Consider the following 14,957-nt stretch of genomic DNA (forward strand, 5'->3'; position numbering starts at 1 on the left):
ATCAGTGTAATTTGGGGTTTTTTGCTTCTGTTTCCAGGGTCCTCCTGGGCTGCAAGGTGTTCCAGGAATTCCAGGAGTTCCTGGTGCCAAAGGCGAAAAGGTGCTCTATTTAAGTCATCTGTTTAAAGAAAACACATGGCATTATGTAGTGTGATAATCTGTGGTCTTAAAATCCTCCAGGGTGAACGTGGAGAGGGTCAGCCTGGACCCAGAGGCCCCCCAGGTCCACCTGGACCTCCTGGACCTGGTACTGGTGATCGTCCAGTAAGTCCAGGCTCCACACACTCTTTTCATTCACTTCATAACTTCCAAACCTTTTCACTAAATTTATGCTTCTTACAGACATTTGTTGACATGGAGGGCTCGGGATTCCCAGACTTGGATAAAATCCGGGTATGTTTTGTTTTTTTTAACATAAGTAAACAGTAGTAAGTTTTCTTGAGGTGGTAATATGATTGTTTTGGGATTTGTTATCTAGGGTCCACGTGGTCCACCGGGTCTCCCAGGTCCTCCTGGCCCTCCTGGGATCCCTGGTACTTCAGTGGCAGTGGGCCTTGATGGTCCAATAGCTGTTGGACCTCCTGGACCACCTGGGCAAGATGGTGCTCCGGGATTGCCAGTGAGTATTTTACTTTGATTACTTACCATTTTACGTACTTACCACCCAATGCCTCCATTGTGCTGCTCTTAAATGTTGTTGGTGTTTATTTTAGGTGTAGTTTGACTACTGACTCTGTTTTGTGTTTGCTGCTGTAGGGACCCCCTGGTCCTCCTGGTCTACCTGGTCCACCTGGACCTGCAGGAGGAAAGGTAAAAATAGACTCAGTCTAAAGTTTTAGATTGTTATAAACCAATCTGTGGGGCTGTACTATGGTACATGCTAACAAGAGACAGTGTACTCACTAAAAGACTTAATCATTTATTAATAAAATCTGAATGAGAAGTTCATTAATTTTATTTAGTGATTAACCAAAATATTTTAAAAATTGTTATTTTGACCACAGAACAGCTAAAAAAAAGTTCAAGAAGGATTAAAATGAATACAACCTACAAACCTGGACTAAATGTAATGATTCAATAGACATTTCTTTTAAATGTATTGACTATCATATATTTTGTTTTAAATCTTCTTTCCCCAGGGTGACAGTGGTGACCTCGGTCTTCCAGGACCAGCTGGAGAAAAGGTGAGCTTAATTTTAAGTTTCAGCCCTTAAAACTCTCATCATTGAAAGCAGAAAGATGTTCCCCACTAAGCTGATATGAAAACGTTGTACTTGGTGGCCCATCCATGTACTCTTCACATTCTTTGTTGCTTTCCTTTAGCAAGACACGCAAGGCTCCAGCTTTTTCACCGGCTTGTTCTCTTACTTTACTCCATCCTCTACGGTGTGTAATGGGTTGGTGGTGCTGAGGCACGTCTCTGCTGTGATCATTTATTTTCTTTCCTCAAGTTTTTGGCATTATTTACTCTTTTTTATTATTATTATAATATTACTATGATTTTCTGTTTTCACAGAATCTTTCGAGACAGTGTAGCTGTGAAAGATTCTGTTTCCATAAAAGACCTTTCTTCACTCATTTAAGGACCTACTATGCGTTTCCTTAGTTTCTGTCATGTATATACCAAGTAAGGTGTTCATATTAAACACGAGTTTTAATAAGTCAGGCTTCACACTGCTCTGAATTTTAGATACTTTCACCGAAAATGGTTTCTTTAAATAGTTACTTGGTACAGGGACCTATGAAGAACAGGGCATACAGCTCACAAGCACTGGGTACTGCCCCTCAGCAAGCTTCCAGAAGCTGGCTAATCATATTACAGTGTCCTGTTAGAAAGAGACATGCACTAACACGACTTGCTTCAGACATACATTAGGGCGATGATAAAGAGGCATTTTTTGTCCATTGTTGAATTATACGATCAGCTCTATTACAATCCAAAACTAAATACAGGCACATTAATGAGCATAGTAGGTCCCCAAACCTTAACTGTAACCTTCATCTGCATCTCCACTTAACCTCCAGCTCTGCACGTGCCTGTGTCATGCCACCGTTTGCTCTTCCTGTCCTACTTTTCTTCTCCTCTTTATACAGTGTTGAACATAATCTGACATTACAACTGACCTCTGCCACCTTAGGGCTCTCAGGGTGAACCAGGACAGGTGGGGACATCAGGACAGACTGGTCTGGCAGGGCTTCCAGGTCCAATGGGACCGGTGGGACCACCAGGGCCCCCCGGACCACCTGGGCCACCATATCGCATTGGCTATGTGAGTAGATTGTTTTTTCTCCTTTTTTGGGGGTTTTCTTTTGTTTTTTATGGACAGATGAGAGCAAGTACCAAGCTAAAAAGGTTGTTAATTTGAGGATGCTGGTAGCAACCATTGATATCTACTCTGAAATGTCAACCAGTCCAAACAGTCTGAGTGGATGAGAAGCTAGCAGTGATCAGTTGTTTTGACTTCAAATTATCTCCATACAGAGTGATCAAGATGGATATGAGGTACTCAGTGATCTGCCTGGACTCAGAGGCGAACCTGGACCACAGGTAACAAGTTACAAATATAGGAGATTGTTGTTCCTTTGCTCACAGTGCTGTAAATATTTGTATATCTCATGCTGTCCTGTGCCATATTTTTCCAGGGCCCACCTGGTATTGCGGGTCATCCTGTAAGTATGCCAGAGAAACTGTATGGCTTGAATAAGTTATCTCTTTATGTCCATGATACCGTAAATTAAAACGTCACACATTTTAAGATTTCATAAAGTACATCAAAGTACAAGGGTGTGAATCAAATATAAAAAGGTGTGCCTCAAGGTTCGACTTTAGGGCCACTTTGGTTTTCTGTTTATTACTGATATAAGTTATATGTGTGTTTTCAAATGATTTGTTCAATTATTTGCTCTGCTGTGTATCTGTTAACCACATATTCATTTGGCTTTTCAGTCTAATAAACTCTGGATTAGTTAAAAAAATCTAAGACAAAATCTTGTCTTATTAGACCTGACAATAAAGGTTACGTTAGTATTTAGCCTAGTTTTAATATCAATAAATTATATATATAGAAAAATAAAGATCTTCTAAAAAATGCTTACAATATTTTTTATAGAATCTTACTATAGAGTAGCATAAATGTCTGTATTTCTCTGTATATACAGTATTTCCTCCTTAATGTGTAGATCAGTCTTAGTGCATGAACATCGTCACACACAAAGTGATTATTAAAACGTGTATGCTTTGGGATTTATAATAAATATTTTTAGTTTTTAAAAAAAAAATTCATATTTGTAATCCATCATTCACGCACTTTCATCCAAGCACTTTTTTCTAGCCCACATTCACACTCTGATGAATACATCACAGAACAACTTAAGGTTCAGTATCTTGCCCAAGGATACTTAGTCATTACATCTACATGAGTAGATGTCCTATTCACAATTCATAAGCACAGTTTTTTTTAACCCCCCAAAATCCTGGATATTAAGTGAGAAACCATATCTATGTTTTATACGTACATTAACATAAATGAAAAAAGTCTTCCAAAGTTTGTCTTATTAACAATATTAGTAGCAGCATTCCATTTTAATTCAGTGAATTTATGTTATACTTTTATGAATTCACCACTCCTGTAAAGAATATGTTTTAATGGGGTTTTTTAGGGAAATCCAGGTTTACCAGGAACACCTGGTAGCAAAGGAGCAGAAGGACCACGAGGACCTCCTGGGATCCCTGGCGTAGATGGTTCAACTGGAGAAAAAGTATGGCTAACATTAGTGTTACTGTACACTTAGTAGTATTAATGATATGGTCTTCTAATACAGTGTCCTGATTATTTTTTAGGGTCCAAAGGGAGACAGAGGCGAGAAAGGAGAGAGGGTGAGTTAAATGCAGAGTTAAACATTTTGCCGTGAGCTAACATATTTTAATTTTTAAATGTGTTAAATACCTCATCTGTTGTGTTGTTAGTACAATATGCAATCAGCAAGATTTTTGTGCTTGATGTTGAAAGGCAGTAATACTTTAGCATCTATGTAGTTGTTGTTCTGAAGCTCTTCATTTCATATGAGCTTCATCAGCATATGCAGTTCCCAAATAACTTTGAGATGTGTGGGTTTTTTTCCAGTTATTATAATTTATCTAGAGTGTACTGTCTATCTAAATTGATGAAAGTAATGTGTATATAGGACAATGTATTTTGTCATAGATCATGTGATCTTTTTGAACATTTCTTTAGAACAGAAGCAACACGTGCAAGATTGCAAGTCAGTCAGAAAGTTGTGCCTCAAAGTTCTGTTTGGGCCTACCTATGTTTTCATTAGTTTTATTCAATTCATGCAAACTTTCCTTTTGTGGAGTTTAGTTATATGCCGATGACAGCATTATATTTACGTACAAAACATTGTTTGAAGGTTTCTGCTTTAGGTTCTTTTACTTCTGTATGTCTCAATGGTATGATCGCTGACCATCGGATTCAGTTATATGCAGATGATGCCTTTATTCAGTACCAGTCAAAAGTTTCAAATGCATGTTCAATATTCAATAATGCAATATTCATTCAGACAGGGACTTGATTAAACTATGCTCTGAACATATTGCATATTCACCCATTTCTGCCTGATAATGCACCAATTTGTAACAGGGTTTGCCAGGAAGAGATGGTGGACCACCTGGACCTCCAGGCCCTCCTGGACCTCCAGGACAGATCATCTACCAGCCAGGAGGAGATGTGAGTCTTCATTCAACTTGTAAATGTACAGAGGTTGAATGATTCTGGATTAATATGTGAAATAACACTAACCCACACAGCACAGCCTGTCTAAATCGATTTTTCTCCTGATGTTCTCATCGTCACTAATAGCCACAGCATGCTTGTTTGCTAATTCACATTCATACTAACTGACCTAACTTTGTCTTGCTAGTATAACGACCTTTATTGGAATGAAGCAGGGCAGGTAGGTGGATGCGCCCCTCGGTCCCCTAACAATCTTATCAAAGCGTCGCCACAAAACATAAAGTTGAGAGAATATTTTAGCTTTTTCAAACTGCGTTTCTTTTTCAGGTTGGACCAGGTATTCCAGGCAGGGCAGGATTCCCAGTACGTATCACCATGATCATCAAACAGTTGAGCCTGTAGGAATCCAACTGATTCAAAATAATGCAAATAAGTGATTATATTGTGTGTATGGATTTAGGGCCCAATGGGACCAAAAGGGGAAAAAGGGAACCCAGGGCCACCAGGATATGCACCTAAGGTAGGTGCATATCTTTATTTGTTCATTTCACATTTTAAAACATGTATATTCATTATATTTTGTGCAACATTGTTTTTTTTAATTTAATACATTTTCATATTAACATGATTTAACATGATTTTTATTTACATTCCTCTCAGTAAGTGACATACTTTTTACTTTCCAAATTATTTAACGCAATTTGTGTTAAAGTAACAGGAAACGAATGGAGTTCAATATTTTAATAGCAACAAGATTTTTTAAAAGTCTTGTGACTTAAATACTGTTTCCAGTAGTATTTTTGTAAGTTCTTGCTTTTTGTTCAGGGAGAAAAAGGAGAGCCTGGTGTCATCATGGGGCCTGATGGGAGACCTCTATCCCTGGGAGGCTTGACAGAACAGCCAGTAAATAAATCAAGTTTTATCCAACTGCCTTAGTATCGATCCGATACCGATATCAGTGTTGGTATGGATAGTTCTAGTTCAGGTTGTCTTGAAAAATAAAGGTGATCATTCCTAATATGTTTCTTAAATCAAAATATCATGGTGTGTGATGTTTACAGTGTGCTTGTGTCTTAATTTGCAGGGTGAGAGAGGGAGTCCTGGCCCAATGGGATTTCCAGTATGTTGTCTAAATTTTAAAAGCTCACAACTTTAGACTTGTTTAACAAGTTAGCAAAATCAGATTAGTATAACGAGCTTCAATGTGCATTTTTTTCCAGGGTCCACAAGGTCCTCAAGGCCAGAAGGGGGAGATTGGTTTTCCTGGCCGACCGGTAAGCTTGGCATCTTTACAAAGATTTCATGATAAGCCTTCACATAGTTAGGGAGGTATTTGACTGGAGTAATGACACAAACAACTGCCCAGTAGGGAAAGATCACCCTTGATGCTGATCTCTTGGTTACAAATATAAAGTATATAAGTATAAAGTCAGAAATGTAGTGGTTTGTGCAAATACTATTGCAATCAGTTGATTCTTCATATTAGATTTATGTTCTGACGGCAACTGTGGAAAGAGAACAACAGTGGAGTCCAATCTTAGGGAGCTTTGATTTGCAGGGTTGAGAGGGAAGAAATTATTAATAATTAATTATTTTTTTTTAGAAGTTCATTATGTCGTAACGTAACTGTGACATTCTGCATCATTTGTCTTGTTTTAGGGTCGACCAGGACTAAACGGTGCCAAAGGAGAGAAGGGAGATGCGGGCAGTGGATCTGGATATGGATACCCTGTGAGTGCTGAAGATTTGACTTTGCCTTTTTATCAGATCCTGATTTCAATCCATTTTTTAATCTTGTACAGAGACAGTAATCAATATTCATTTTTGTGTCTCAGGGGCCACCAGGCCCACCAGGGCCCCCTGGGCCTCCAGGACCTCCTGTTCCCATTGATAGACTCGGAGTGAGTCCAGACATGAAATTTTCCTGTTGTGGTGCATATATCAGTCAAAATGGGTTAAAGTTCCCTAATTCTTTCCTTTTAATTTCAGGGATATGATTACTCCAGGTATTACGCTGGTGAGTTCACTTCAAATTCAATGTTAGATGCCAATGTTATGAGAAAAATTTTAAAGGAGTAGTGCAACATTTTAAGAAGTACAATACAATACCTTAATATCTGTATGGTGAATGTGAAGCGTCATGGTTAGCTTGGCTTAGCAGAAAGACTGGAAGACGGGCAACAGCTGTCCGATCTCGGTCCAGCGGTTAAAGAAAAACTCCAAAAATCTCTGAAAGGTTTCTCTACACAGTGATTTTAGACTTAAAAAGGGTTTAGGTGGAGAGCTGTGTTTGAATTACACCGTCCCACTGGTGGAGTTTAGCAGTAACTAAAAGGTTCAGAAGCAGCAGTTGTTCTATGTTTGGACTCTAATAACGGGTCATTATCCTTTGCAGTTACAGTAAATAAAGTCAGGATTTGAGGAAATGCTTTGTTCTTGCGTTTGTTTAACTTGTTGTTTTTTTTTACAGTTAAAGGAGAGAAAGGAGATCGGGGACCACCAGGTAACGTCACTGACAGACGTGTAAATGTTTAAAGTTTTCAGTGTGCGGACAAATTTAAAGCAAGACATTTTTGTTTCCAATCCAGGTTTTGGATCAAACATTGACATTTACAGTTTAAAGGTAATCCCTCGCCTTTGCACACAGATTTTACGTCTTTATATTTTAAGATTAAGCTGTTCAAATCGGTTTGAGTTTTTATTGTACTGCTGGCTTTTTCTCTGATTTTTCATGTGTCTACCCAGAATGAGCTGAAAGGTGAAAGTGGCGTGAAAGGAGAGAAAGGAGAGCCAGGCGGAGGATATTATGACCCCCGGTATGGAGGAAGCGGAGTCGGAGCCCCGGGAGTGCCTGGACCTCCAGTACGATCACACTCTGGAAAACATACTGCCACTTCATGTTTTTAAAGATGCTGTAAATCAGACTCTGTGTCCTCCTGTCTTATTAGGGCCCTAAAGGAGACTCCATTATTGGCCCACCAGGCCCTCAGGGGCCATCTGGACCACCTGGAAGAGGGTATGATGGACCACCTGGACCACCAGGGCCACCTGGACCTCCAGGACCGTCACTGGATGGATCTTACAGAGGCACACAGAGTGAGTTAAATTAGAAAACGTCCTTTAAATATGAAAGACTTCCTTAAAAGAAGGTGATTTATATATTAAAATTTGAATGACTTGTTGCTCCTTTAATTTAAACCCCACCTGGAATACCAGTCTTGCATTTTAAAGTGGTTCTCTGAGTTTTTGTGCATGAAGAGCTGCTTATCATTTTTAAAAATTTCCCTTATATACAAGAAACCTTTCTGGCAGGTTTGCCATGAACAAAAGCCACTGATACAAAAGTGCCTGTAAAAGCTAAGTAAGCCTCCTGCTTATATTCGCTTTTAAACTAGTTTTTTGGTTTTTGCTTCTAAGAATTTGGGCAATGATGTAGAATTTAAAGTGTGCTGAATTATCTGTTCATTGTCTAACCATAGATAACTATCATTTGATTACTTTATACTGAAGAAAACTTCACTGCATCATTGCGTTTCATCTCTGTGTGCTCAGATTAAATTCTTTTGAGAAGGCGTTCTCTTTTCCATGTCTGCTGCCTGCAACGATAATGATAATGCTTATCCAAGCATTTAGCCTATGTTTAACAAATCTGTGCTTGAACCACAGCTATCAGTATACCTGGACCACCAGGACCTCCTGGACCTCCTGGACTGCCTGGTGTCACCTCTGGTGTGAGTAAAACTTTTAGTCAGTTGTTTATTTTCTGGTTGTCTGTCATGAACTTTAAAAAAATGTTGGGTGTTCAAATTAAAGAGCTGGAAATTATGGTTAATTACCTCAATGGATTAGCATTAAAACTTGGAAGTCCATCCAGTTTTTGGGGGGTTTTTTTGAATAAATTTCTAAAACCACAACAAAAATACACGTCTCGGCTGCACAGTAATCCACATTGTTGTCTGTGTTTGTAGGTGACAGTGTTGAGGTCTTATGAAACAATGACAGCTACAGCTAGAAGACAACCTGAGGGCTCTCTGGTGTACATACTAGACCAAACAGATCTCTACCTACGAGTCCGAGATGGAGTTCGTCAAGTCCAGGTGAAACATTCATCTTCATAAATCAGCCGGAAAGACGCAAAAATACTTTAAATGTGTATTTTTTTTGTATATTAATTCTGTTTTCTTTCTTATTTTTCAGCTTGGGGAGTACATCGCTTTCCCCAGGGAGGATGTGAGCATAATTTTATTTGTCTTTTATCTGGTAATTAAGGTATATAGCATGTCCAGTTTTAACAAGCCACATGCTGCATTTTTAGGTTAATGAGGTTGCTGCTGTGGAGCCTCCGCCAGTTGTCCCTTACTTCCAAGACCACCATTCCCACACGGGCACCTCCACCAACCACTTCAACCAGCCGCATGAGAGTCCGGCCCAACCACATGCTGAGCCTGAGTATAAACCTACTTACGTCGATCCCAGATATCAGCCTGATTCGCGGTATCAGTCAGAACCACGGTATCCAGAATTAACAGATCCCAGATTTCCAAGTTATACAGACCGGTTAAACTCACCTGATAACAGGTATTATGTTGTGGACACTCGTTACCCGATCACCACTCCACGAAGACCACCCCCACATCAACCCCAGAGTCCAGTCCACCATCACACTTCTGGGCCAGTGGTAAGACAAACCACTTGGCTCATCTCAAAGTCTAGCTACTCACATCGTAAGAATACATTTTTACTTCTTGGCACGTTTCCCCACAGCTCCACCTGATTGCTTTGAACAGCCCTCAGACCGGCTCCATGCGGGGCATCCGCGGTGCAGACTTCCTGTGCTTCACCCAGGCTCAGGCCATCGGGATGAAGGGAACTTTCCGGGCCTTCCTGTCCTCCAGACTCCAGGATCTCCACAGCATCGTCCGCAAAACTGACAGACAGAATTTATCAGTAGTCAACTTGAAGGTAGTTAAACAGTGTTTTCACCCAACCTGACATGACTGGTGTCCCTTGCAAGTTTATGTATTGCTCTCACAGACTGTATAAAATAGATGGACATAATCTCAGTGACATCACCTGTTCTCTTCCTGCTGTGGCTTTGTCCTTACAGTTGTAGCCATGTTGGTTTTTAGAGCCAGGAGGGACTATATTTAAATGGAAGGGTACAGATTAGTGCTAAATAATAGACTAATAAAATATAGAAATTCATTCAGTAAAACTGGAGCACAAGAAGCCAAGATATTCATCCATTAAAAATGCTCTAGAAGACACCACTGACTCAGGAGCAAGCGAGCAACTACAGCTGCCCATCAGTCAGTCAAAGATACCGCTATGCTAACTTTCAGAGTAAAGCTCGCTTCAGCTGTAATCACTCTGTTAGGCTATGATTATAAGAGGGCAAAAACCTGCAGTTCCTCTAATGGCCACTTGAGACTGGTCGCAGAAGTGAGTCAGTCGCCCTAAAGTTCCTCGTTTAAAGGACAAAAATCTACAGCAGAAGTAAACATATGTACAGCCCAGTATAAACACATAAAGTTTATGAATCACTAATTTGCCCCTTCATGTCAGCTGTACAGCGGGCTAATATTTTGCATTACTGTGCTGTTTGGATTTTGTAAAGACTTAAATTGAGGGTGTGCCTGTTTTTAAAATGTGTGCCAACACAGGACACTCTAATTTGTAAAGCATTCTTCAGCAATAGTTCTCCCGCTTTTAAGCGCTATTAGCTGAAAACTTGGCATATTTTAGGATATTGTGTAGTGTGTCCTTAAAACAACTGAGAATGAATACAGGGAAACAGGCAGAAAAGCCTGAGATATAAATATATCACACAAAAGCTGGTCTGAGCAGATGCCAGTTTAGCTCAGTTGGATGAGCAGGTGACCATATGCTGCATGGCTGAGGGTGGCCGGCCCAGGTTCAAGTCCGACCTGCGGCCCTTTGCCCCATGTCTCTCTTTCCCTTCGCTTTCCTGTTAGTCTTCACTGAATCTGTCTAATAAAGCCAAAAAAAGGCCAAAAACAATATGTTGAAAGAAAAAAAACTAAATTGAGTCAGTGGCAAAGGGTCTCATGGAGTGATGAATGCAAATCGGTGCGCACAGAGGTGTGTGGCACTATGACGACTATTTCCATCCTTTTCATACAGTCTGTGGAACTGAGTCTCTATTAAAGCCAGCCTCTGATACTCGCTTAAGTGTGGACTCATTTTAAAGCTTTGACATTCCCAACAAAGTGTAATTTGACTCAATCATGTGTCTCACGTTCATCAGGACGAGGTTCTGTTTGACAGCTGGGACGACATCTTCAGCGGCGGCAGAATGAAGGAAAACGTGTCAATCTACTCGTTTGATGGCAAGGACGTTCTTTACGACAACACATGGTGAGGCTCAAATCAACATGAATCGTAACATTACATTAACATTACGTCTTTAAGGCTTGCTACGGAATGACGCTTTTCTGTTTCTTCACAGGCCAGAGAAGATGGTCTGGCACGGATCGACTAGCAGAGGCGAGCGGCACGTCGACAGCTTCTGCGAGACGTGGCGCGTGGGCGAACAGGCGCTGACCGGCATGGCGTCGCCGCTGCAGAGTGGCAGTTTGCTGCAGCAGAGCTCCAGCAGCTGCTCCAGCTCCAACGTCGTGCTGTGCATCGAGAACAGCGCTGGGCACTCCAGGAGATAGACACGGACACAGTTTTTGTCCACACACACACACACACACGCGCACACACTATGATGTGCCTTTGTAAATATGAATTTAATAAAGAATAATAAGTGTATGTATGTTAACCCCTACTCTGTGGTGCTACACAGGATTACCCACGCAAGTTAAGCTCAGGTGACCTACTGTAACTGTCTCTGGCAGCCATGTTGGTGCAGCTTCTCTGTCATTTCTTTTGCTGTTTGAAAGTTGCCAGCTAGCAGCGTCTCTAATAATCATAACCACCGCTAGTTTAAGCAAGGTTGTGCACCACAGAAGAAGTAGACTGATAAATATATCAGTGATAAGTGAAACAGAGAAATCAGTTTTTAGAAAGAATTCTGCTCTGTGACTTAAGTCCATATCTGGTCTTATTCTGAAAGGACAGGCTGCTGTTAAACTGTCATTTTTCAATTTCTGTGACCCCCTTGGCAACTTTCAACACCCTGCAGCAGAGAACACATCGTGACTAGTGTGACTGGATCTATCTCAGAGAGGTTATACTGTACCACTAGAAACTATGTCTGAACCACTGCAATGTTTGTGTTTGTGTCTCTGGGCTGAGAAAAAGTGTTAAAATGGTTTAAATAAGGTTTTCTGTGCCTTTAACTACACAGCCAGTTTTTATATAGAGTGAAAAATGGATATTAGACATACAAATTATGATAATGTAATGTTCAGTGTCCAAGAGCAAAGTAAACATTGATTATTTTGTATGTGAAATGTGTGTTTTAAGCTTCTTTACACTGATTTTATCTGTAACCCACAGACTTTTACTTTGCTTCAAGGGAAGATATTTTCAATTGTATTTTTAGCCATAACAGAGGGATATTTATTTTTTTTCTAAACTATGCTTTGCCTATAATTTGCGATGTGAGTCCAGTACATGTGCAAAGTAAGAATGAGTTTGTTTGCAGTCACAGGAAGCAAACAAATCACATACATCATGCCGAGGATTCAGCCATAAATCTGTCATGTCATGTGTTTTTGCTGGCTTTTTGCCCACTGCCATCTCTAGTGGAGAGGATTCATCCTCTTCGTGTGCTAACAGAGCTGTAACGAATGCAGTGAAATGTGCATTAACTGTTGTGCCTTCTGTCATGTGAGCAACACGCTGAAATGCTTCGTTTCTTTTAATAAATTTGTGTGGAAAAAAGTGCAGGAAGCTCTGAGATGTTGCTGTCTGACACTGGCGGTCCTTCTGTACGAAGACGGGAACAAAACGAGCCGTAAAATCCAAAAGAAGTCATTAAGTTTAGAAATGAATGGAGGATGCGGTGATATTATCTCATGAAGATATATATTTGCACTTAGTTACATTTTTAAAAGTTATAAAGACAATTTACGTAAGTTTAAAAAGTCATGTTTAATCATAAGTCATGGATCTCATCATCTGCTAGTTTACCAGCGGCCTTTAAGAAGTTTGCACATGTGCTGATTACTTCTGAGACCTAATGGGACAAAACATTAATCACAGTTTGTTTACACTCTGTATACACTATATTTCTCATTTAACTGTAGTCTTAAAAACTGTATTTGTATTAATGCTAAAGTATTATTATGCTTATTTCCAACTCCATGAGTAAACTAAGTTTCTTCTGATTGGCTGTCCATCACGAACAAAGTTTGAACAACAAATGGTTGGAGTTTCTGCATCCTTGAGACGACCATATTTGAGATCGCCATTCTGTATGATGTGATGCAGAGCCAACAGTAGAATAAACAGCGGAAATGGAGCATATAGACTAGTTTGAAATCCACTTTTTTAATGATTGAGACTTTTATTTTATTTTGACAAAAGACAGAAGATGACCACAGAAAACACCACTTGTCAGCATAACTTTGTTTATCCTTCAAACACCTCTACAAGTCATCACCACCCAACAGTTATCCTGGGCTATAATTAAACCACCACTTTAACTGATCCACCACTCATATTAATAAACCAAACAGAATAAATAAAAAAACATATATACATATAAACCGACATGTAGAGATACTCATTAACACAGTGGGGCAAGAAAGTATTTAGTCAGCCACCAGTTGTGCAAGTTCTCCCACTTAAAACGATGAGAGACGCCTGTAATTTTCATCATAGGTGTACCTCAACTATGAGAGACAAAATGAGGGGGGAAAAAACCTAGAAAATCACACTGCAAATAAATTCTTTAAAAATCACGCAAATTATGGTGTATTATGTATTATGGTCTTGAGGCAAGTTCATAGATTTTGGACTTGTAACTGTTTTTACTGTTTTTTACTGATCTTCTTTAAAGTGACAGAAAGGGGAGTTTCAGTGGTTCTGCTCACTTAAGATCAAAGTGTCCCACGATGTGAAATGAGTTGGACATTCCTGCTGTAGAGGATTGCATTTCCATATACCACTCTTTCTGATTTGTCACCATCTTTTCCATCATGTGACCTCTTTTTCATCTCTGTCTTCAAGAGCTTATCCCTCTGTGCTGCCATCATCACTAACATCGGCAGCAGTGTTGTCCTTGCTGCAGCAGCACAAGCATGCCAGCAGCGTGTCAACAGGCCAGGAAGGGCTTTTAGGGTCTTTGCTATAGAAAAGATGAACACAGGGGCAGGGAGTAGAGCATAAATGAAAATGACCACAGACTGCTGGAAGGCTATGGTAAGAGGAATGGTAAAAATAAAAAGGACCCTAATCAGAAGATAGAGTAGGAAACAAGTGTTTTTTCTTATGCAGCCCAACTGTGGGAACATAATGAAGACACAATGAAGTACATAACAGTATACTTCCAACCATAAGGATCCTTCACTGTACTCGATAATGCTCAGAAATATCCAAGCACACACAAACTTAAAGACAAATGGGTACCTTTCCAGAGCAATACATATCCTGAAGTTTAGACCGGCAATCCCACCATAGAGGTACATAATACCACAATAACTGCAATCCAGTCCTGCCATCCAAGTAAAACTTGCGGAGAGCTGGAACAGATTAGTGATGAAGAGGTTTGTGTAACAGATTACATGGATCTTATCCTTTCACACCTGGTGGAAATAAACAAAACTCTCTTACCAGTTTACGAGATAGTGTGTGGCCTTAAGGAAAATCTGTGACTTAGGTTACCCAAGCCTTTGTTTTGTTAGTTTTACTCTTTGACTTAACAAGGCTTTTATTTTGGTGCACTTCCTGCTGATTTAGGATTTTGCATCTAGGTGTTTTCTAATGACTTTCTCTTGTGCAGAGTCAGGTGCAATACTATTCTGCAACTCGATGCCTTGATGATTTAAGGAACTGAAATAGAAACAGGTACTGTTTTGTGTTCTTGTGCACTGAACTTGAGTTAATTTAACAGTGAAGTGGCTAAAGTTGTTACTGTTGTGTAGGGCTGCCACGATTAGTCGACTAATCACGATTACGTCGACTATCAAAATCGTCGACGACTGATTTAATAGTCGACGAGTCGTTTGAAGCTTTGTAAGATCACAAAAGACGCAGGAATAAGTAGTAGGATTTAAGAGTGTAATAACGGACTGAAACAGAAGATGGCAG

General features: G+C 39.9%; 1 protein-coding gene across 7 annotated transcripts in view; it reads left to right on the forward strand.

Moving 5' to 3' along the window:
- Positions 1 to 12,590, forward strand: part of LOC100712198 (collagen alpha-1(XVIII) chain) — a 52,988-nt gene extending 40,398 nt beyond the window's left edge. For 3 of the 7 annotated variants that reach the window (XM_019352040.2, XM_019352034.2, XM_019352038.2), the window contains 33 exons: positions 38 to 100; positions 181 to 264; positions 343 to 393; positions 479 to 619; positions 757 to 810; positions 1,140 to 1,184; positions 1,324 to 1,386; positions 2,139 to 2,270; positions 2,483 to 2,548; positions 2,644 to 2,670; positions 3,661 to 3,759; positions 3,842 to 3,877; positions 4,641 to 4,727; positions 4,921 to 4,953; positions 5,061 to 5,096; positions 5,194 to 5,253; positions 5,559 to 5,636; positions 5,818 to 5,853; positions 5,954 to 6,007; positions 6,393 to 6,464; positions 6,569 to 6,634; positions 6,723 to 6,750; positions 7,204 to 7,236; positions 7,322 to 7,356; positions 7,479 to 7,595; positions 7,682 to 7,829; positions 8,400 to 8,464; positions 8,702 to 8,830; positions 8,931 to 8,963; positions 9,049 to 9,411; positions 9,498 to 9,695; positions 11,002 to 11,111; positions 11,203 to 12,590. In XM_019352040.2, coding sequence (XP_019207585.1) covers positions 38 to 100; positions 181 to 264; positions 343 to 393; positions 479 to 619; positions 757 to 810; positions 1,140 to 1,184; positions 1,324 to 1,386; positions 2,139 to 2,270; positions 2,483 to 2,548; positions 2,644 to 2,670; positions 3,661 to 3,759; positions 3,842 to 3,877; positions 4,641 to 4,727; positions 4,921 to 4,953; positions 5,061 to 5,096; positions 5,194 to 5,253; positions 5,559 to 5,636; positions 5,818 to 5,853; positions 5,954 to 6,007; positions 6,393 to 6,464; positions 6,569 to 6,634; positions 6,723 to 6,750; positions 7,204 to 7,236; positions 7,322 to 7,356; positions 7,479 to 7,595; positions 7,682 to 7,829; positions 8,400 to 8,464; positions 8,702 to 8,830; positions 8,931 to 8,963; positions 9,049 to 9,411; positions 9,498 to 9,695; positions 11,002 to 11,111; positions 11,203 to 11,413 — 2,853 coding nt within the window. In that variant the 3' untranslated portion in view covers positions 11,414 to 12,590. The remainder of the gene's footprint in view (positions 1 to 37; positions 101 to 180; positions 265 to 342; positions 394 to 478; positions 620 to 756; positions 811 to 1,139; positions 1,185 to 1,323; positions 1,387 to 2,138; positions 2,271 to 2,482; positions 2,549 to 2,643; positions 2,671 to 3,660; positions 3,760 to 3,841; positions 3,878 to 4,640; positions 4,728 to 4,920; positions 4,954 to 5,060; positions 5,097 to 5,193; positions 5,254 to 5,558; positions 5,637 to 5,817; positions 5,854 to 5,953; positions 6,008 to 6,392; positions 6,465 to 6,568; positions 6,635 to 6,722; positions 6,751 to 7,203; positions 7,237 to 7,321; positions 7,357 to 7,478; positions 7,596 to 7,681; positions 7,830 to 8,399; positions 8,465 to 8,701; positions 8,831 to 8,930; positions 8,964 to 9,048; positions 9,412 to 9,497; positions 9,696 to 11,001; positions 11,112 to 11,202) is intronic. The other 4 variants (XM_019352037.2, XM_019352039.2, XM_019352035.2 and 1 more) reach the window with 4 other exon arrangements.
- The last annotated feature ends 2,367 nt before the right edge of the window (positions 12,591 to 14,957 follow it).

Source organism: Oreochromis niloticus, linkage group LG23, assembly GCF_001858045.2.
Source record: "Oreochromis niloticus isolate F11D_XX linkage group LG23, O_niloticus_UMD_NMBU, whole genome shotgun sequence".
NCBI classification, from domain to species: Eukaryota; Metazoa; Chordata; class Actinopteri; order Cichliformes; family Cichlidae; genus Oreochromis; species Oreochromis niloticus.